Below are 22819 nucleotides of genomic sequence, written 5' to 3'. Positions count from 1 at the left end.
AACGTGATCCGACACCGCACATCTAATACATAGCGGGTCCCACTTTTATGATACATTGTCATACTACTGGGTGGCAGCAAAACTATCCGAATTGAGATTGACGCCCCACGAGCGCGCGCCCCACATGTATCTGAGCGTGCATTGGGAGCATCTCCCATAGAGATGCTCCTAATATATGGTTGGGATGTTCTGTGGGACGCGCTTTGTGGGGCGACCATGCGAATTCAAACTATCGGTCTCACTCACCTACCACCGGTGACCGGTCTACCTACCGAGTCGGACGGATGCTGTTCTTCGATTCCTGCTTTATTGCTTCAAGTGTAAACACTAAACACTTCTCCATTTTGGGTGTAATTCTGAACACTTCTTCGGAGTAATTCAATCATGTCGGTCTCAACTAGAGATCCTCAGGTCATCACCTGCAAAGGTAATTCAGTTTCGGTTTGTTCCATTCTTATATGAACAAATGGTGGTTCTTTGTTTTCTTTGAATCTTTGATCTATGTTTTCTTTCTTTAGATTGAACTTCAATCCTTCATTTACCATGGCTTCACTGCCATTGACCGGCATTTCCACTTTTTCTTCAACTGCTATTGTTATTTATTTGTTTTCAATTCGTGTAGCTGCCGTTGCCTGGGGTCCCGGAGAAGCTTTGGTGTTGGAGGAAGTGGAGGTTGATCCCCCGAAACCGATGGAAATTCGTATAAAAGTCGTTTGCACCTCGCTCTGTCGGAGTGATATTACACAATGGGAATCTAAGGTGTCATATATCTGAGCTTCCTTTTCATTTATTTGTTTATTTTCTTTTGAATGGTTATAACTTATAAACAAAAAAAGAAGAAAGTTGCATCGTAAGCTTTTTTTTTTTTTGGGACCAGTCTTTAGCTTTTGCTATATCTAGTCTACTGGCTGGTGTTGCTCTCATTATGCTTGCCATGAAATTTGGTTAGAAAGAAACCATATGATATATGATAGGAATGTTCATTTTATTCATTACGTGAAGGAAATTATTATTCATTGGTGAAATGAAATTGCTTATAACATAAAGTGCCTATGTTTTTGTAAGAATCTCACATTAATACTCTTGGGGATTCAAAAGATACAGGATATGAAGAAACAACTTTTTCATTTTTTAGATGGAAACAGAGTAAAATGAATACAGAGTAACTCATGCAGTTAATGCTAAAATAAAGATAGGCATTATTAGTTTATTACCAATAAAGTTGCCGAAGGAAACTCTTATAATGAAGAATTATCAGCATTGTTTTTTGGCCTAAAGCTTGCTAGATCTCTTAACTTTGGGGACATCTCAATGTAAGGGGACTCACTCATTGAGAGTTATCAGCATTGTTTTTTGGCCTAAAGCTTGCTAGATCTCTTAACTTTGGGGACATCTCAATGTAAGGGGACTCACTCATTATTAGTTTATTACCAATAAAGTTGCCGAAGGAAACTCTTATAATGAAGAATTATCAACATTGTTTTTTGGCCTAAAGCTTTCTAGATCTCTTAACTTTGGGGACATCTCAATGTAAGGGGACTAACTCATTATTGTGGAATGTTTAAGACATAACAATCCAGCACCGTGGAGGTGCAGGAATCTGGTAAGGGATATTATCAGGAGGTTAATGAGGGAATTAAGAGCTATTATTGGGTGGATACAAAAGGGGCCAATGCTTGGTGTATTGGTAAAATCTTGTGCTGGGAAGTGTGAGAATGCTGATTTGAGTCAGGGAGCGGCCACTTTGTGCAAAAAAATTTAAAAGTTAGGACAGAATCCAGTCTAACCCTCCCACGATTTCAGATAGCTGGGACCAACATTGGGTAAATGGCCTTTTCTTTTTAATGAGTGGACATGAAGGGAAGGAAATGGGCTGGATGACACATTATCCAAACAAGGGGTGTACAGGACCCATTTGTACTATAAACAATGTACAAACAAATTAGTAAGTAGATGTGTGTAACTGGGTTAGTGGCAAGGGGTACGGGGTTATGAGGTGTGCTCGGCACATCACTTGTACAAGACATATATTCCTTTCCACAATACAATAAAGTTAACGATTACCAAAAAAATATAAAAATAAAATGAAGCTGCTGAGCTTGATGGGTCAAGATTTTGCACATAGATGAATTTTTGTCACATCTATATTAAAACTGTTTCAACTCCATTCCACTAAGAATCCCTTGTTTTTGCAGGCACACACTCTACTATTTCCTCGGATATTTGGCCATGAGGCATCAGGGTTTGTTTTATTTCTTCCTTCTATACTGAGATCAACTCAAAGTCTCAAACTTAACTTTTCATTTCTTGTTTTCCTTCTTTTATGTGATCATCTTATACTTACCATTTGGAGAATATGACATTGTATGGTGATTTCTTACTCTAAAAACCATATATAATTGTCTAGCATCTGCATGACAGATGTTAATTTAAGACACTGTCTTAAAAACCCGTCAAACCTCACAGTTGAATTGTTTGAATTATCAATCATGTAAACATGTTCTGGAAGTTGTGAAGAGGTTGACAATCTGTTGATGGCTAAACTGCCCAAACCACTGAACTAGACCAAAAATGGTCCAATTCAGTTTCCGTTTTTTAAAACAATAACCATCTTATTATTGGTAGTCCACATGCTTTGTTGAGCATAGACTAAAAATTAAACTAATGGCATGACCTTATCAATCCAATTACCTAAGTAGTCAAGTCACTGACTTCATCTTTTAATTGCATGGACGCTGACGTACATGCTATACAAGAAGTATCACATTTATTGGACAGTTGGAAAAGAATGGCAATTTTCTCTGGGTCTGCCATGCTGTTTCATTTCATTTCTTTCCCTCAAAATTTTAACTGGAATTTCATGTTTCAATTGAAATTTCACAGGATTGTTGAGAGCATTGGAGAAGGAGTGACTGATTTTAAAGAAGGTGACCATGTGCTTACGTTATTCACTGGAGAATGTATGACATGCAAACATTGCACTTCTGGTAAAAGTAATATGTGCCAGGTATTGGGATTGGAAAGGAGAGGTGTAATGCATAGTGATCAGAAGACCCGCTTCTCGATAAAAGGGAAACCCATCTATCATTATTGTGCTGTTTCGAGTTTTAGTGAGTACACGGTTGTGCACTCAGGCTGTGCTGTTAAAATATGTCCTTCTGCACCATTGGAGAAAATATGCTTGCTTAGTTGTGGAGTGGCTGCAGGTAAGGTTCTTATAGTATTTCTATCAGGCTAGGTTTGCTATTGCTCTATTTCCACAATGTTCAATATTTTAGATGGATTTATCAATTTGTGTTTGTTGTTGTTCTATTTCCAAATGTCAAAAATTTGTTTCTTATAGGTTTTTGTACATAAAGCAAGTAAAAAATTGCCACCTCTCCATGTATGCAACCATTCAGTCAGCAGGGATTTTGGAGAGGTAGCCTGAAGAGTAGAAAAGTGAATAGTTTTTTCGGTCTGTTGGGTCAATCTTTCCTTTTATTTTACTCATAAACTTATTTGGGTGGACCAAAAAAATTTGTTCCAATTAGAATTTTCATGGTAATGATAGATATACAATCGACTCTTTTATTCAGATAAGACCATAGTTAACCTGACAACATGATGTTGAAGATTTGACTTTGGTTGGAACGTGTCAGATCATGATTGTTTTATTTAAGATTCATGAAAAGTTGAAAACTTTTCTCTCTCTCTCTCTCTCCCTTCTCTCTCTTCCCCTCCCTACCTCCCTCTCTTCAATATATAAATACACAGACATACACAAACCCCTGAACAAAAAACAAAAACAAAAACAAAATACATACAAACACCCAAAAACAAAGTCTCAAATTAGATTATGCTTGTTGAGAATTATATGATGATTTCCTATTCTTAGATGTCCAAATGGAGAGGTTTGGTCTTTTAAATCTAAACATTAGAATGTTTAATGAAAGATATCCTAATGAACCTTGAATTTTCATCCATTTAAGCTTTAGATTTTGTTAGAGAAGTTGGTTTGCACGGGAATTAACAATCCATTTGCAATTTTGATGGGCTGTGCATGTTCACTGGATATTATGTGAGTATGAGCCGAAGCTAGGCTAGACTGGCTAGTTAAGGAGCTTGACCAACTTAACAGTTTTGCAGTACAATCTCTGTCCAATCACAGGTCTGTCAGTCATGTTCCTCTTAGGTGAATTGTTTGAGCCTGGCCTGATTGTTTTACTTTACTAAGCTTTGTATGGACCACGTTTCTCAAGTTACTAGTATAGATCAGGCTAAGGCCTGAAGTGTCTTACTATTGGCCAGCCCAAACCTTTGTTTCAATGGAGCCAACCCTTATGTGCATTCATCTTCAATCCATATAGTCCAGATGTTCATTACTTGAGAAACTGGATTGTATTAGAGTTTGTAGGTAACAATAGGACTATCTTGTATTATGAAAAAGTAGAAAAATTTAGGGGCGAAAGATCCAAGCATACCTGTAATAAAAAACCATCTCCATATTCTAGCTATACACTTTGTACCTAAAGAATCCGCTACATCAGTCAGACAGTCTGTTGAAAATGATGATTCCTATTCCATCTTCTGGCTTGATTTATCAACTAATAAAGTCTGTAGGTGCAGATTACACCATTGCACATCCATTTCATTAGTTCACCTTTGACATCCATGGGGCTTATTAACATTTTAAGCCTTGAAAAAGAGCTTTAACTTCCTATCTTTAGATTCTAATTACCTAATTTTGTTTATTCATTCATCCTAATAAAAGGTATTTTTAAATGATAATTAAAATTATAAAATCATTTTTTAGGGATTAATAATTTATGACCCTAACATGGACTTTTTTGGGCTTGCCTAAAGGAGCTTGGTTGGAGGGGTCCAAGGGTGGAGCCCCCGGCCCAGCCACCATGCTGAAAAAACACCAAAAAGTGCAAAAAATAAAAAAGGCGCATGCTTGGGCTGAGGCACAAGGCGCACCAGGCACACCAGGTGCCTTTTGAAAGTGGTGCACCTGGGACCTAGGTGAGGCACATACCTAAAATGCGCCTTGCCTGTGCGCCTAGGCATGCCTTTTATATCACTGGTACATGCACTCACCTAATTCCTCTCACATCGCTATTGTAGAGCATGTCCTTGGCTACTTGAGGAAGCATCCTAGAAGAGGAATTCTCTTTTTAAGGTGGGATCATATTAGTGTGGAGAGCTACACAGATGTGGATTGGGCTACATCTATTGATTCAGGAGATCTACACAGGCTATTACACCTTTGTAGGAGGAAATTTGGTTACATGGAAAAGCAAGAAACAAACTGTGGTAGCTACATCAAGCACAAAGGCTGAATATTGAGCTATGGCTCAAAGAGTAATTGAAATCTTATGGCTGAAGAGTCTTCTTGTTGAATTGGGTTTTCTTACTCCAAAACCTATATCATTGTATTGGGACAATAAAGCCACTATTAACTGGTTGGCAAGGGATGTTGAGATAAAGTACAACTGGGTGAAAAGAACTGCAAATTCCTTTTCTGGTGGGTTAGCTAAGCAAGGGATGAATAGGGATTCTTTGTTTTGGGCTTACTTCTAGCTCTGTACTTTTTCTTTTCTTTGTTTTTGGGGAGTTAAGATAGTTTACCTCCCTTCGTTTTTATGTAACTTATTCTTAATTGAATTCAATAAAGATTTCTGTTGTTGGTCAAAAAAAAAAAAAAAACAATAAATCCACTATTAGCATTCACCCACAACCCAGTTCAATATGATAGGACCAAACATATAGAAGTGGCCAAGCACTTAATCGTGAGAAAGTGAATAGAGGGGAAATTTGCATACATTTTGTTGGCTCCAATGAGCAAAATGTTGATGTATTATTTTACACAGTGTGTTACCCTCTTGCATCATAAAGGGTTATGTGACAGGTTGGGAATGTATGACATATATGATCCAACTTGAGAGGGAATGTTATTATTCTTACTATGTATTAAAGAAAGGGAAGTTTTGTCTTTTTACTTCATATTTTAAAACACTAAATATAAATAGGGTTGTGAGGCACCACTGCACCCTAATGATTTTGACTTCTTGCAATTCTCTCTTTTCTCTTGCTCCATTATTCCTCTTCTTTCATCTCTCCATGTCAGATGGCACTTTTCACGTTTATTGCCATGTTTATTGAAAGCCTAACTAGATATGTAAAGTTTGCTATACTTGATAGTATAATCAAATTACTTACTGATTGTTTGTTGCTTCTTTCCTACCTCTTCATATTTTAATATACTTTATGGTCTGCTATGAAGACATTCTCATGTTTTATTGAGCAAATCTTTCTTATGTTAATATTACCAGGTTTGGGTGCGGCTTGGAATGTTGCTAACATATCAGAAGGTTCAAATGTAGTTATTTTTGGCCTAGGAACTGTGGGCCTTTCTGTAAGTATGAAATTCTGTATGCCTAGTTAAGTTTGTCCTACTGAAAATATGTAGAATCCCTTCAGATAGTTTTTATTGGTGGACTTTATCTATTACAAAATTTCAATCAGGTAGCACAAGGTGCCAAGCTAAGGGGGGCATCTAGAATAATTGGTGTAGATACCAACCCTGAGAAATATGAAAAAGGTAATTGTATATTCAGCGGCTTCCTTCTTTGGTTACGGTTTGATCCATTTCAAGAACCTTAGGTCTTTGAGGACCTCTTCTTAGTGCAGGAAAGGCTTTTGGTATAACAGAATTTATTAATCCAGCTGATTGCAATGAACCTATTCAGGAGGTATTACACTTTCATCAAACTGCCTGCAACAAATAAAAAGTGTTGTTTTTTCAAATAATATTATTATTTCTGTGGTGGATGTAAAGAGAGAGAGAAAAAAAAAAAAAAAGAGACAGGAACAAGATAATCCTTTAGGGTAAAGAACCAAAAAGAAAGTCACCACCTGAAACCAAATTACATATTTGACCTTCTGTGTAGCACCCGTGGAGTGCCTTTGATGCACCTGAATCTCATATTATGGACTCAACTCAAGAAAAAAATAATGTGGAGTAGGAAGAACATGAACAGAAACAGTAGATTGAGGAACAATAATAGGTAGAGTAACAGAAATTATAAGGGTCGAAGCTGACACCAACATTTCCTTACTAGAATCATCAATTTAGAAGGGTAAGGGCTCAACAGAGGTAACAATTGTGACACTAACTTTCAACTGGAAATAGGGTTGTAGAGAACACTGATGTGGGCCCCACAGCAGTGGTCCCCACTGTGTTCGTAGGACAGCATGTGTAGTTATTTGTTTCAGTTATAGTAGTGTCAGTTTGGGTCAGTTTGTTAATTCAGTTGTTATTTATTTCAGTTTTTATTTACTTTATTTATCATGTAAGTACTAAGGGCAGATCTGTCATTTCCATTATGTACTGAACATAACCTATAAATAATAAGAGAGTGGCGGCGGCAGATCTGTTAGAATCTGTCCCTCCTTTCAACCCCTTGTGTTCTCCTGTTTCTCTTCTATTCCTTCTCCCTTCTCTCACTTTTCTTCTGTTTTGTAAACCTAAAACCTATTAGGATTCAAGACTGATTACAGTCTTGATCTTCTACTTGGTATCAGAGCCTATCTAGGGCTTCTCATGTGTGTCTAGTCCAGCCGACCACATGAGGACTAGCTAGGGCTGGAAGCTTATGAAGAAGTGTTCGGCGGCTGAATCTTGGAGATTACCAGGAGAGGTTCGCAGCAGTTGAGGACTTGCCGCGGCTTGCAGAGAGTTGGTAATCAGGAAGAAGCAGCGAAGGTTAGGGTTCAGGTAACCCTGGAAGGCAGTAAACCGAAATCCATAAGTAAGTCTTTTTTATTTAGTTTCAGAGACTGCAATCAGTCGAGATAGGTTGGACCTATCTAGAAGGAGAGGCCGAACTGTTTTAAGTTTGTTTCTAGGGTTTGACTGTTGGACCGAACCCCCTCCCCCCCCCCCCCCCAAGAGGTGATAAGTTTTAGGGTTTCATATTGACCCTACGACAAGTCCCACTTGTGCGGACTGCTTGGAGAGTGCAACTAAGCACTTATTTCAGACCTACAGTTGAAACCCTAATTCTGCTCTCGCAGCAATGGGCCCCACAATAGTGATTTCAGAAAATAGCATCTCAGATTGCTCTTCTAGAGGATAAAACCTTGATAGGCTGCCTGGTACTGTGCATGCCGATTGATTTCAGATCAGATTTGAGTTGATTTCTTGCATATACTGTGATAGGCGATTGGTTTCAGATCAGATTTGGGTTGGTTTCAGATCAGATCAGATCAGATTTGTGTTGTTTTCAGATCAGATTTCAGATCAGGTTTGTGTTGTTTTCAGATCAGATTTCAGACCTGCTTGATTTCACTATGTTTTGTGGTATAGTGGCTCTAACAGTTTGTAGCCATTGATTCTTGAACAAAGATGGAGTTTAAGGGTCAGGGAGAAAGTAGTTTTGGAAACAACAGTTATGGTGGTGTATTTGAAACTGGGTTTCAGATTACAACTATGAGATTTGATGGGTCAAATTACTTGGAGTGGGCTCAATCAGCCATGGTGGCTATTGGAGGAAGGGGAAAACTGGGTTACCTCTTGGGAAATGTGAAAGAACCTTCCAAGGAGGACCCAACATACACCAAGTGGGTTCAAGAGAACTATTTGGTTATGGCATGGCTGTGTAATTCTATGCAGCCACATATCAACAAAAATTACTTGTGGGCAAAGACAGCCAAAGAGATATGGGATGTTGTGAAAGAAACCTATTCCCAACCCCTTAATGTTGCCAGAGCCTATGAACTGAAGTGTGAGGTGAACAACCTTAAACAAGGAGAGAAGCCAGTTTCTGTCTACTTCTCTACCTTGAAATCCTTGTGGCATGAGATTGACCATCTAGAGACCCTTGAGTGGGAGAGTCCCAAAGATGCACAGACTCACAGAAAGCAAGTCGAGACGAATAAGGTATTTGAGTTTCTGGCTGGTTTGAATTCAGAATATGACATTGTGCGACAACAGATATTGACAAGAGATAGTGTGACCCTTTCTCAAACATACTCCCTGGTGCATAGTGAAGAGACCAGGAGGAAAGTCATGATGCAGCCTCAGCCCCCTTTCCCAGCCCTGACAGCTACTAAACCTAAGCCAGGGGGTGATCCAGAAAGGGACCGGAAGAAGGAAGATAAATGGGATCTGGTATGTGAACATTGCAAGAAACCCAAGCACACAAAAGATACTTGTTGGAAGCTACATCCTCACTTGGTCCCAGCAAAACTAAGAAATAAGAAGGGTAATGCTCATGTGGCCGTGAACACTGATTCAGCATCCTCATCAGGCACATCCCTAGAGACTTTAGCCGCTGTTCGGGCTGCCCTCATACAGTTGGAAAAGGAAGTTAGGAGTTCAGCTCAGCCATCTCAGTCACCATCAGCTCTTGCCACATCTGCATTTGCACATTCAGGTACTCAAGCCTCAGCTTACCATGCTTCAGCTCCAGGTAATACTGACCACTGTTGGGTAATAGATTCAGGTGCATCCGACCATATGACCAGCTTGCCATCATTGTTCACTTCTTATCACTTGTCCTCTGGCCGAGATAGAGTATCCATTGTTGGTGGCTCTCTTGTTCCCATTTCAGGCAAGGGGGACATCAAGCTATCAGATACTATCTCTTTATCTTCTGTCTTGCATGTTCCTAAGCTTGATACTAACCTGCTTTCAGTTAGTAGTAGTACCAAACACATGAACTGTTCAGTAACCTTTTTCCCTAACTGATGTGTTTTTCAAGACTTGGTGACCAGGAAGGTGATTGGGACTGGCCGTGAGACGAACGGGATCTATCTGCATGGAGAGAGTTCTCGTTGGGAGGAGTCAGTGGATAAGAAGTCTTTTGTTTCCCAGTCTGTGAGTCCGGTTATGCTTTGGCATAATCGATTAGGTCATTTGTCTTTTAAGTCTTTGAAGAGTCTGTTTCCTGCTTTATTTGAGTCTGTTGAGTTATCAAAGTTGAGGTGTGAGAGTTGTGAGTTTGCCAAACATTGTAGAACCTCTTATTCTTTAAGTAATAAAAGGAGTAATTCCTCTTTTGATATTGTGCATACTGATGTTTGGGGGCCATATCATATCTCTTCTATGGGTGGGTACAGATATTTTCTACTGCTTGTTGATGATCATACCCGCTTTTCTTGGGTCTATCTTATGCATTCTCGGGATGAGGTTCCTGCTCTGACCCAAAACTTCCATCAGATGATTCTCACTCAGTTTGGGGCCAAAATCAAAGTCCTTAGATCTGATAATGCAAAGGAATACTTTGCACAGCCATTGACCTCCTATCTTCTTAGCCATGGAGTTATTCACCAGAGCACTTGCCCTTATACACCACAGCAGAACGACGTTGCCGAAAGGAAGAATAGGCATATCTTGGAGGTGGCAAGAAGCATTATATTTACCTCCAATGTACCTATTCACTTCTGGGGTGATGCTATCCTCACGGCAGTTTATCTCATTAATCGAGTTCCTTCCCGGGTTCTTGATATGAAAACCCCTTTTTCTCTTCTATACCCAGATGAGGAGTTGTTCATTGTTCCCCTTAAAACCTTTGGTTGTAACTGTTTCGTTCAGCTTCTCAGGCCTCATCATTCCAAGTTTGAACCTAAGGCCTCCAAATGCATTTTCCTTGGTTATGCACAAACTCAAAAGGGTTATTGCTGCTATGATTCGGTTTTATGGAAAAGGTTGAAAATGTTTGTCTCCATGGATGCCACCTTCTTTGAGGAGACACCCTATTATCCTAGGGTTTCTCCTCAGGGGGGAGCAGTGAGAGTGGAAGTGGGGCTGTTCCTTTACCTATTCCACTGGGTAATGAAGGCTGTAGTGGTGAGGGTGTTTAGAGGGAGCAGGAGTTGAGAGTCTATCACAAGCAATGCAGGTAGGTTGATCCTAGTCATCGGCAGTCCCGGTCAGAGGGAGCAGAAGTGGGGCAGTTCCTTTATTTGCTATTCTACACAAATGCAAGTTCATGATGGATTACTACAGGAAAACCTCAGGTTGCTGTGAGGAGGGATGACCGTGGGGTCATTTTTTAAATGGGATCCTTAGGATTGTCAGTAATAAAATTACAGTTTAATGGCTAAAAATAAAGCAGACAATCATTTTATATTCAGTGGAAAGTAGGGGGTCAAACTAATGGACAATCTTTGTTGTAACAGTAAGATGGGGGATGGAGAAGTAGGATGGCATAGAAGAGTTGTTAAAGAAAAACTAAAACTAACTTGAAACCTGTGCTGAAGCCATTTGGAAAATAAAGGGCTATCCTCTTTGCAGATGGAGAAATCACAGAAATAGATGCTAAGTCCCCTCAGACAGGGGAGTGGTAGCCATTTCAAGATGGGTTTTCCACCATCAACCCAGTCTTAGACCATTGCTTTTTGAAAGTGATACAAATTGAGATCACTGTCCTCCCAGACCTCTCTTTCTACCTCTGGAAAACAGAAATCCTGAGAAGCATCAGAAATATGTGTGGAGTGTTTGTGGCGGTGCAAGAACAATGGAGAAGACACCCAGAGACTGATTGACGTGATCCAAAAAGAGTTATCAGCTTGACCATTAAATCAAGTGAAATTAAACAGTTGAGAAAGGAAATGAAGAACAAGAGTAAAAATAACAACAGATCTGAACCGTCAAAAAAATCTGATGGTCAAGTTTAAAACCAAAGACTGTTCATAGGTGAAAAGTCAACTGAGGTCTCAGAAAGGTTGCGTTGATAAAAACGAGTCAGTTCTGTTGAGGAGGGCATAAGATTGAGAGAATACTTGAGGTTTTTTTTGTTAATAATCATAAAAGGGACATATTAGTCTTTTTCTTGCCTTGTATTAAATTAGTATTTAACTTAATGGAGTTGGGCATGCCCCCTAATACAGTTTTCTTCTCCCCAATTATTCTTTACTCTATTTTCTTTGAGTCTAATCACAATATACAAGAGCCTATTTGGTATAAAGGCAGTCCTGAAGATTCTCAGGGCCTGACACACCTCCTGAGACAGTACTAATGGCATTGACTATACGCATTAGCAGCCATACTGTTGTTGACTGTCATATGAAAACCCTACATCCTGGTAGATGATGATTTTAGTGATTTTAGGGTAATCTTCATACATGTTTCAAGCCTGTTTGAAGGCATTTGACATTTTTTTATGGATTTTATGGTGAAAAGTTGAGAAAATTACAGATCTGGTTTTTTAATTGTTGCAGTCAGATGGTGCCAATAAAAAAACGAAAAAGGAGATTTTTTCAGGCAGATGGTCAATGATCTGTAAATGGGATTTGTTCTATTTGACCCAATACATATTTATGGAGACAAGGAAAGTGGACTGAGATTTTTTGGATGCTTGGAGAATATTTGACGAAACTTTTTATACATACACATTGCTGCCTAGCCTCTATATTTGACTGTTCATGTCTGAACTAGTACTATAGATGACATCAGACATTACCAACATGTTTCGTTGAGGGATTCTTACCTCCTAGTTTCTGTTGGTAGTCTAGAGTTTCAATTGTGTGCCTTCCATTCTACCCAGTTTCTTGTGGAAGCCCTATAACTGGAAAATTAAGATTCTAGTGTAGGGGGAACTCAAGCTTCACTGAAGCATTGCTACAGATCAGGAGAGAAGACTCCAAGACTTGGTTTTGCATCAGTGGGTCTTGGGACAACACTGATTTAGTGATTACAACTGTTAAGTTGGATGCAACCAACTACATAGAGTGGGAATGTTATGCCAAACTCTCCATTGGTGTTAGGAGTAAAATATGTTTCCTCGTTGGGAAGGAAATGGAGCCCAGTCCTGATGATCCTAACCATGCTAGCTAGGTGAGAGTAGGAAAACCTCGTGCTGACGTTTTAACTGGTAGGATCAATGAAGCCACATATTGCTTGGAATTGTATGTTCTTGGATACAACTAAGGAGATTAGGAATGTACTATCACAAAATTATCCTCAGGTGGAAAACACTACCAGAGCCTACTAAGACACCTCCCACTGTTGCCACTTCCCCTCTTGTGGATAACCTTGATCTCCCTATTGGCATTCGCAAAGGGAAACGACATTGCACCACTTCTATAGCTTACAACATCTCACAGTTCTTATCCTATGATCGTCTATCTCCATCTTACCGGTCCTATCTCACTTCCATTGCCGATGTCCCTATTCCAAGAACAGTGCAAGAAGCCTTATCAGTTCCAGAATGGAAAGATGCAATGCAAGTCGAAATGGATGCCTTATTGAAGAATAATACTTGGGCACTGGTTGACCCACCAAAAGGAAAGAAACCGGTGGGATGCAGATGGGTGTTCACTGTGAAGCATAATGCTGATGGCTCTATTGAAAGGTACAAAGCCCGGCTGGTCGCAAAGGGGTTCACTCAGACTTATGGTATAGACTACTTGGAGACCTTTGCCCCAGTAGCCAAGATGACCACCATCCGAGTTCTGTTATCCCTTGTAGCAAATCATTCTTTGCCCTTGTTCTAGATGGATGTTAAAAATGCCTTTTTGAATGGAGACTTACAGGAAGAGGTCTACATGCAGCTGCCTCCTGGATTCTATGATACAGAGACGGGTAAGAAGGTTTGCCGACTGAACAAGGCATTGTATGGTTTGAAGCAGTCACCTAGAGCCTGGTTTGATAGGTTCAGATTAGCCCTTGGAAAGTTTGGTTATGTACAGGCCCAGTCAGATCATACACTATTCATCAAGAGGGTGGAGTCCTCTCTAACACTACTTGTAGTACATGTTGATGATATTGTGGTGACAGGAAATGACAACCATTAGATTGAGTCCCTCAAACAACTCCTTCATCAAGAGTTTGAGGTGAAAGATCTTGGTGCACTATGGTATGTTAGAATGTTAGAGTGATGTTCGGCTTATAAGAGTTCTTATTAGCCCATTCTTATGTTTAACTTATCTTGTAACTGGGCTTGTGTTAATGGGCCTGGGCCTAATCCTGTTTAATGATTTAAGTCATCTGGGTGTCCCATCACTAATCAGGGGCATCCCAGTAATTTCTTGTACTTTGTACCATATTCATCTATAAATAAAGGACTGGTCGACTGGATAGAACAGTTCGACATTCTCTTCAGTTCTGTGGTTCTCTTCTCCTCCTTGCTACTTCGAGTATAGCTCTTCAGATTACATGGTATCAGAGCATTAGCTCCTTCCTGGTTTCGGCAGGCGCACTCTTTTCTCTTGCTGTCCTTTCATCTTCTCTCTTCCTTTTCTGGGTTGCTGCAGTGAAGACTTAGGAGTGTAAGAGAGTAAAGCAAGTTCGAACCTAGGGTTTCTCTTGGTTGTAGGACTCAAGAGAAGTAAGACCCAGAAGTAGATGTCCTACTAGATTACACCAGCAAGTAGTAGCTATTGGGCTACTAAGAGAGGTCTGTATAGGACAGACCTGGTTGAGGGCTGATTCAGCAGTCCTAGCACTAGCCGAGAGGGGGAGAACTTCCTCTACAGTTGCAGCTTCGTGCTCCAGCAAGACTTGTGCAGAACAAGTGGTAAAGACTTAGCTCCTTCAACTTCAGTTGCAGTTTCGGTGCATCAGCTTCTACAGTTGCAGTCTTGGTGCATCAGCAAGACTCTTACAGAACTGCGGCAACTTCAGTTACAGACTTTCTTCAGGTCGGTTATCAGCCCTACTCTTGGACTGAATTGGTTCAGTTACAGACCTTTACCTTTTACCAGAACTACGACAACTTTTGCACCACACAGTTGCAGCCTTAAACTTTTACCAACACTGTGAACTGGTTCAGTTACAGACCTCTACTTGCTTCTGTACCCGTATTGTGAACACAGTGACCGATTTGGCCAGTCCTTAACAGAATCACCTATAGTACTGTGAACAACTCTTGGACTGAAGTCAGGATGTCCTCACTATCCGGTGAAGTTTCCTCTAGAGATAACAGACCTGTTACAAGGTCCTCAAACCTGGAAAACCCTAATCTGCACAGCTTGCAGATTACAAGTGTGCTGCTAGATGAGTATAACTTCAAAGAGTGGTCTGTCTCAGCAATGCTGTTCATTACCTCTCGTGACCTCACAAGCTATTTGGATGGAGACAAGAAACAACCAGAAATTGGCAGTCCTGAATACACCGTGTGGCGCAAGGAAAATGCCACAGTCATGTCTTGGTTGCTGGCCTCTATGACTCCTAGGGTGGCCAGAACTGTTCATCACTTCCCCACAGCTGCTAAAATTTGGGAGAAAGTATCTAAGACATATGGCCAGAAAAAGAACAATGCTAGAATCTACAGGCTGAACCAAGACATTGCAGCCCTAAGGCAAGGAGACATGTCCGTGGCAACCTACTTTGCAACACTGGAAGGCCTCTGGGAAGAGCTTGACCACCATTTGATATTGGATTGGGAAAATGCTAATGATAAGGGGAGGCATGATAAGCAGATTGAGGAGGGCAGGGCCTTAAAGTTTCTGGCGTGTCTTGACCCTGTATATGAAGGTATAAGGTCACAGATTCTAGGGAGAGATGAATTACCTGAGCTTCACCATGTCTACTACCTGGTGAGGAATGAAGAAGTAAGGAGAAAGGAGATGCAAGTTGACTTCCAGACACAGTCAACAGAACTACCTGGAGAACATTCAGCCTTAGTCTCCACTAAGGGGAATAGATTTTCAGACAAGAAGTCCCTCAAGTGTACACATTGTGGTGGTGAGAAACACACAAAGGAGAAATGTTGGGTCCTGTACCCTCATCTGAAGCCAGTTGCTCTGAGAAAGGACAAAAGGCAACATAAGGGCCACACAGCAAGTGGGAATCTTGCCACCAACAACAGTAGTGACAACTCACAGAGTATTCAGACAGTGTCATCTTCCACCGCAAGGCAGGCTGCCGACTCCTCTGGACCAAGTACTTTGGGCTTCACAGCTAGTGAGGTAGAGGTTCTCAGCCGGGCATTAGCCCGTCTGAAGAACAATTCTTTAGCTTCCACCTCTCTTGCCAAATCAGGTACAACCTCTGCATTTAGTGCATCTAGTTCCATTAATTCTACCTCTTGGGTGATTGATTCAGGAGCCACTGACCATGTGACACATATGTCCTCCTTATTCTCCACATATCATCTGTTGTCTGGCCAGGATAAGATGAGAGTAGCTGATGGGTCACTCTCCACCATCTCTGGAAAGGGGGTGGTTGACCTAAGCAAGGATCTCTCTCTTAAATCAGTCCTACATGTTTCTAGTCTTACCTCAAATCTGTTGTCTGTTTCAAAGCTTACAAAAAACTTGAACTGTAGTATAACTTTCTTTCCTTCTCATTGTGTCTTCTAGGACAGATTGACGAGGAGAATGATTGGAAGTGGTCATGAGTATGGGGGCCTCTACTATTTTGATGAAGATGTCAGCTCAGCCTTGCAAGCTTCTACTACTAGTCCGGAAAGTGTGGAGTCAATAGCTAGGCTGCACTTGTGGCATGCTAGGCTAGGTCATTTGTCTTTTTCTTCCTTAGCAATGTTGTTTCCCGAATTATGTAAGGGCATTCTGAGTCAGAGTTTAATTTGTGATGTGTGTCAAATGTCAAAACAATGTAGATCAATGTATCCAATTTCTAGTAATGAAATTCAAGCCCCTTTTGATTTGGTTCATTCTGATGTTTGGGGTCCTTCACCCATTGTTTCCATTGATGGCTTCTGTTACTTTATCAGTTTTATTGACCATTATTCTCGGTGCACTTGGATTTATCTGTTGAAAGGACGTGAAGAAGTTCCCCGGATAACTATGATGTTTTGTAAGATGGTTGAAACACAATTTGATAAAAAGATCAAGCAATTCCGTTCAGACAATGCAGCTGAATACTTTGAAAGATCCCTGAACTCATTCATAGAAGATGCAGGCATGTTACATCAATCATCATGTGCTTACACCCCTCAGCAAAATGGGGTTGCTGAGCGCAAGAACAGGCATCTATTGGAGACAGCTCGAGCCCTTCTTTTTCAGCACAATGTGCCTAAGCAATATTAGTCTCAAGCTGTTCTTACTGCATCTTACCTGATAAATCGGATGCCATCTAAGTACTGGGTATGAAGAACCCTTTCTCTGTTTTGTGTCCCACTCTTCCAGAATTTCCTCTTCCCCCGCGGGTTTTTGGTTGTACATGCTTCATACATGTGAAAGATCCAAAGAAGACCAAGCTGGATCCTAAGGCTACAAAGGGAATATTTTTGGGGTACTTTCCTACGCAGAAGGGGTATAAGTGTTATGATCCTGTCTCCAAGAAAAAATGTCACTAGGGATGTAGTCTTTTTTGAGTCTCAACCCTATTTCCAGTCTTCTCAGAATCCTCTTCAGGGGGAGAGTAGTGGGTTGGAAGAGGATTCTCATTCTCCCTTCTTTTTTGTTCCCATTTCATCACCTTCCACTACTACTAGCTGTAACATTCCGGGTCAACCTAGTGAGACTTCCACTGTGCCAGTTGCTTCTCCAGATTCGGCTGATGCTCCTAAAGGTTCCAGTAAACAAGAAAAAGAGATACTTACATACAGTAGAAGGAAGAAGGCCCCTCAACCTCATGATTGCAACCAATTGAACTCAGATCAATCTGTCTCTGCAATCCAAGGTAATTCTGATTCACTCAATTCAGATTTGGATCTTCCTATTGCTCTCCGTAAGCCTGTTCGTTCTTGTACCACTTGGCATCCCATAGCCGATTATGTTTCTTACTCACACTTATCCCCTGCCTATCATTCCTTTGTATCTGCCATTTCCTCTGTATGTGTCCCTTCCAGGTATTCAGAGGCGGCATCTGATCTGAGGTGGAAAGAAGCCATGAATGAGGAGATGAAAGCCCTAATGAAAGCAAAGACATGGGAATTGGTGGACCTGCCAGAATGGAAAGGCACTGTTGGGTGCAAGTGGGTATTCACAGTAAAGCACAGGGAAGATGGGTTAATTGAGAGGTACAAGGCCAGACTTGTGGCAAAGGGATTTACACAAAAGGAAGGAATTGACTACAAGGAAACCTTTGCCCCAGTAGCAAAGCTCAACACAATCAGGGTTCTACTGTCACTAGTAGCAAAATTCTCTTGGGAACTTCATCAACTGGATGTGAAGAATGCCTTCCTAAATGGTGATCTTCATGAAGAGGTATTCATGGAACCCCCACCTGGATATGATGTTGGAAAGAAGGTATGTAAACTAAGGAAAGCATTATATGGTTTGAAGCAATCTCCCCGGGCATGGTTTGAGAGACTTTGTTTGGCCATGAAGAAAGTATGGTACACTCAGAACAGCGCAGATCATACATTGTTTACAAGGAGACAGGATGACAAACTTACAGCACTCATTGTGTATGTGGATAATATGGTGATTACTGGAAATGATGTGAAAGAGATGAAGAGGCTGAAGGAGTTCTTAGCTTCAGAATTTGAGATCAAAGACCTGGGAAATCTGAGATACTTTCTTGGAATTGAAGTTGCTAGATCAAGAGAAGGAATCTACATATGTCAAAGAAAGTATGTGCTAGATCTCCTAGAAGAAACATGCATGATGGGGTGCAGGCCAGCAGACACTCCAATAGAACCAAGCCATGGATTACAAGAATCAATGGGTGAGGAATATTGTGATAAGGAAAGGTACCAAAAGTTGGTAGGAAAACTGATATACTTATCCCTTACTCGGCCAGATATTTCCTATGCAGTGCATGTTGTCAGTCAATTCATGCACTCACCAAAGGCCCCTCATATGAGAGTAGTAGAAAGAATCCTCAGATACTTGAAAACTTGCCCAGGGAAAGGAATTCTATTCAGAAAAAACAACAGACTTGAAATTGAAGCCTACACTGATGCTGATTGGGCTGGGTCCATTGGAGACAGAAAATCAACCTCAGGTTACTGTACATTCTTGGGAGGAAACCTAGTCACATGGCGTAGTAAGAAGCAGAATGTTGTGGCTAGATCAAGTGCAGAAGCAGAATACCGGGCTATGGCACACGGGGTTGCTGAACTCTTATGGCTCAGGACTCTCCTTAATGAGCTTGGTATCAAGACTGAGGGTCCTCTCAAGCTGTATTGTGATAATAAAGCTGCTATCAACATTGCCAACAATCCTGTGCAGCATGACAGGACAAAACATATTGAAATTGATCGACACTTTGTTAGAGAGAGAATTATTTCAGGAGAACTTTGTGTGCCTTATACTCTATCAGAGATGCAGATTGCAGATGTATTAACTAAAGGGCTGGCATCAACGAAGTTCAGGGACATACTTGGCAAGCTAAACATGATTAATATTCATGCTTAGCTTGAGGGGGAGTGTTAGAATGTTAGAGTGATGTTCGGCTGATAAGAGTTCTTATTAGCCCATTCTTATGTTTAACTTATCTTGTAACTGGGCTTGTGTTAATGGGCCTGGGCCTAATCCTGTTTAATGATTTAAGTCATCTGGGTGTCCCATCACTAATCATGGGCATCCCAGTAATTTCTTGTACTTTGTACCATATTCATCTATAAATAAAGGACTGGTCGACTGGATAGAACAGTTCGACATTCTCTTCAGTTCTGTGGTTCTCTTCTCCTCCTTGCTACTTCGAGTATAGCTCTTCAGATTACATGGTACTTTTTGGGTATTGAGGTTGCTAGATCCAAGCAGGGGATTTTTATCTCTCAGAGAAAATATGTTCTAGATCTGTTGGCGGAAACTGGAAAGTTGGGTGTTAAGCCTGCTGATACACCCATTGAACAAAATCACAAGATTAGTGCAGAGGGCGGGGAGCCTCTTGAAGACAAAGTTATGTTCCAACGGTTGGTTGGAAAGCTCCTATATCTCTGCCTCACTCGGCCAGATATCAGTTATGTAGTTAGTGTTGTTAGCCAGTACATGCACTCCCCTAGAACTTCACCTCTCCTTGCGGCAGAGAGAATATTAGCATACTTGAAGAGATGCCCGGGTAGAGGTATACTGCTCAAGAACAATAATCACATGAGGGTGGAGGTCTATACAGATGCCGATTGGGCTGGGAGTGTTGATGACAGAAGGCCTACCTCTGGATATTGTGCCCTTGTGGGAGTTAACCTTGTCTCTTGAAGGAGTAAGAAGCAGAGTGTTGTTTCCCGCTCCAGTGCTGAAGCGGAATACAGGTCAATGGCTAACGGAGTGGCTGAAATCTTATGGCTGAGGTCACTACTTGAAGAGTTGGGTATTGACTATGAAAAGCCCTTAGTGTTGTATTGTGATAATCAGGCAACTATTAATATAGCCCACAACCCAGTGTAGCATGACAAAACTAAACATATTGAGGTTGATCGACATTTTGTGCGAGAGAGGGTCACATCACAAGAAGTGTGTCTTCCGTATATCACATCTAATATGCAGCTCGCGGATATCCTCACCAAGGTTGTACCAAGGAAGAAGTTAGAGACAGCCCTATCCAAGGCTCGTAGGACAGCATGTGTAGTTATTTGTTTCAGTTATAGTAGTGTCAGTTTGGGCCAGTTTGTTAATTCAGTTGTTATTTATTTCAGTTTTTATTTACTTTATTTATCATATAAGTACTAAGGGCAGATCTGTCCTTTCCATTATGTACTGAACATAACCTATAAATAATAAGAGAGTGGCGGCGGCAGATCCGTTAGAATCTGTCCCTCCTTTCAACCCCTTGTGTTCTCCTGTTTCTCTTCTATTTCTTCTCCCTTCTCTCACTTTTCTTCTGTTTTGTAAACCTAAAACCTATTAGAATTCAAGACTGATTACAGTCTTGATCTTCTACTAGGGTCAAAGCAACTGTGAATAGTATAACCCAGAAACATAAACCTGATTGTGGTAGGTTTAATTTCTTTTCCAGTGAGGTATCCCATTTTGCCCCATCCAGTGATACTCATTTTTACTGCGTGAGCCCATTCAATGTAGCCTTACAATCAAGTTTCACAGTTGTAAACTTGTAACGGGCATCGTAAAGTGTCATCATAGCCATTCCTGGAACTCATTGAACCAGAACTAGCAACATTCGATGCTGCTTCATGTCAAACAATCTCCATAGCAATAAATAGCTATGCAATATAACGGAGAGAATAAAGCTCAATAGGTACCAATTGGTCAATCTAAAAAGTCACCTATTGTAAATAGGGTCAAAGTAACTGTTGAGCATGAGCAAATGAAGAGAGGAGAGGAGAAGAGAGAAGAGAGGTGAGTCGAGTGTCTGAAAGCCCTCTAGAACCTTGGGGGCGAAAGGATGATAATATTATTTATACTAGTACAGTCGAACAATATAAACAGAGGAGAAATTACAACAGTACCCTTATGGTACTAAACCTGAATACATAAACAACTGTCAACACTCCCCCTCAAGTTGGAGCATAGATATCAATCATGCCCAACTTGTCACAAAGATCATGATGTCTGGAAAGGTTTAAATCCTTTGTAAAGATGTCTGCAAGCTGGTTGTTAGAAGTGACATAGGGGGTACACACTTCGCCTGTGATAACTTTCTCTCTGATAAAATGCTTGTCAACTTCGATGTGCTTTGTTCTATCATGTAGCACCAGATTGGTAGCAATGCTTATAGCTGCTTTGTTATCACAAAATAGAGTTATAGGTTTGGTCACTGGGAAACCCAACTCCCCCAACAAATTCTTTATCCACATGCCTTCAGCAACCCTATGGGCCATAGCACGATATTCAGCTTCACACTGGATCTAGCTACCACATTTTGCTTTTCACTCCCCCATGTAACAAGGTTCCCTCCTATAAAGGTGCAATAGCCACTGGTAGATTTTCTGTCACTTTGGGATCCAGCCCAATCTGCATCTGTATAAACTTCAACTTTCAAATGTTCGTGCTTTTGAAATAACAAACTAGTACCCGAATACTTCTTTAGATATCGGAGGATTCTCTCTACTGCTTCAAGATGAGAAGACCTAGGAGCATGCATGAACTGACTGAGGACACCAATAGCATATGCAATGTCTGGGCGAGTCATAGAAAGGTATAACAATCTCCCTACAAGCCTCTGAAACTGTTTCACATTCTTGAGCGATTCACCACAGTTGTCACCTAATTTATGGTTGGGGTCAATGGGAGAGTCAACTGGTTTCACCCCCATCTTTCCAGTGTCCTGAAGTAAATCTAGGACATATTTCCTTTGAGAAATGAAGATACCCTTCTTTGATCGGGCAACTTCAATTCCAAGGAAGTATCTGGCAGGTCCTAGATCTTTCACTTCAAACTGAGTGGCAAGAAAAAGTTTCAATTTCTAAATTTCATCCTCCCAATCACCAGTAACAATTATGTCATCCACATATACAATTAGAGCAGCAATTTTACCTTCTCCTTTTTTCACAAACAGTGTGTGATCTGATTGACATTGCCTGTATCCTTTCTACTGAACTACCACATGGAATTTACTGAACCAAGCTCTTGGTGATTGTACACATCCTCTTCAAGGTCACCATTCAAGAATGCATTCTTGATGTCTAGCTGGTGTAAAACCCAATCCAGATTAGCCGCAAGAGAGAAAAGGACTCTAATGGAATTCATCTTGGCAACGGGGGCAAAAGTTTCTGCATAATCAACTCCATACACTTGAGTAAATCCCTTTGCCACTAAGCGAGCTTTATACCTTTCCACTGTTCCATCAGCCTTATGCTTGACTGTGAACACCCATTTGCATCCAACTGGAACCTTTCCCTTAGGAAGATCAACAAGTTCCCATGTGCCATTTTTGTGAAGGGCATTAATTTCTTCCCTCATGGCATTTGTCCATTCAGGAACTGGAAGAGCTTCTGCCACATTCTTAGGGATAGGGACACTGTCAATAGAGGTAAGGAAGGCACGGAATGAGGATGAAATGTTCTCATAGGAGACA

The 22819-nt window shown here is 40.8% G+C and overlaps 1 protein-coding gene across 2 annotated transcripts in view; it reads left to right on the top strand.

The window, feature by feature from the left end:
• The first annotated feature begins 88 nt into the window (after positions 1 to 88).
• Positions 89 to 22819, top strand: part of LOC148864100 (GroES-like zinc-binding dehydrogenase family protein) — a 37817-nt gene continuing 15086 nt past the window's right edge. The window contains exons 1-7 of one of the 2 annotated variants that reach the window (XM_088979081.1): positions 89 to 427; positions 623 to 759; positions 2196 to 2242; positions 2884 to 3206; positions 6318 to 6400; positions 6511 to 6586; positions 6676 to 6737. In XM_088979081.1, the coding sequence (XP_088835207.1) occupies positions 385 to 427; positions 623 to 759; positions 2196 to 2242; positions 2884 to 3206; positions 6318 to 6400; positions 6511 to 6586; positions 6676 to 6737 (771 nt within the window). In that variant the 5' untranslated portion in view covers positions 89 to 384. The remainder of the gene's footprint in view (positions 428 to 622; positions 760 to 2195; positions 2243 to 2883; positions 3207 to 6317; positions 6401 to 6510; positions 6587 to 6675; positions 6738 to 22819) is intronic. The other variant, XM_088979082.1, reaches the window with a different exon arrangement.

This window comes from Nelumbo lutea, chromosome 3 (genome assembly GCF_056320005.1).
Source record: "Nelumbo lutea isolate HS-2025 chromosome 3, American lotus-T2T, whole genome shotgun sequence".
NCBI lineage: Eukaryota > Viridiplantae > Streptophyta > Magnoliopsida > Proteales > Nelumbonaceae > Nelumbo > Nelumbo lutea.
This window is presented reverse-complemented; position numbering and strand designations above follow the sequence as displayed.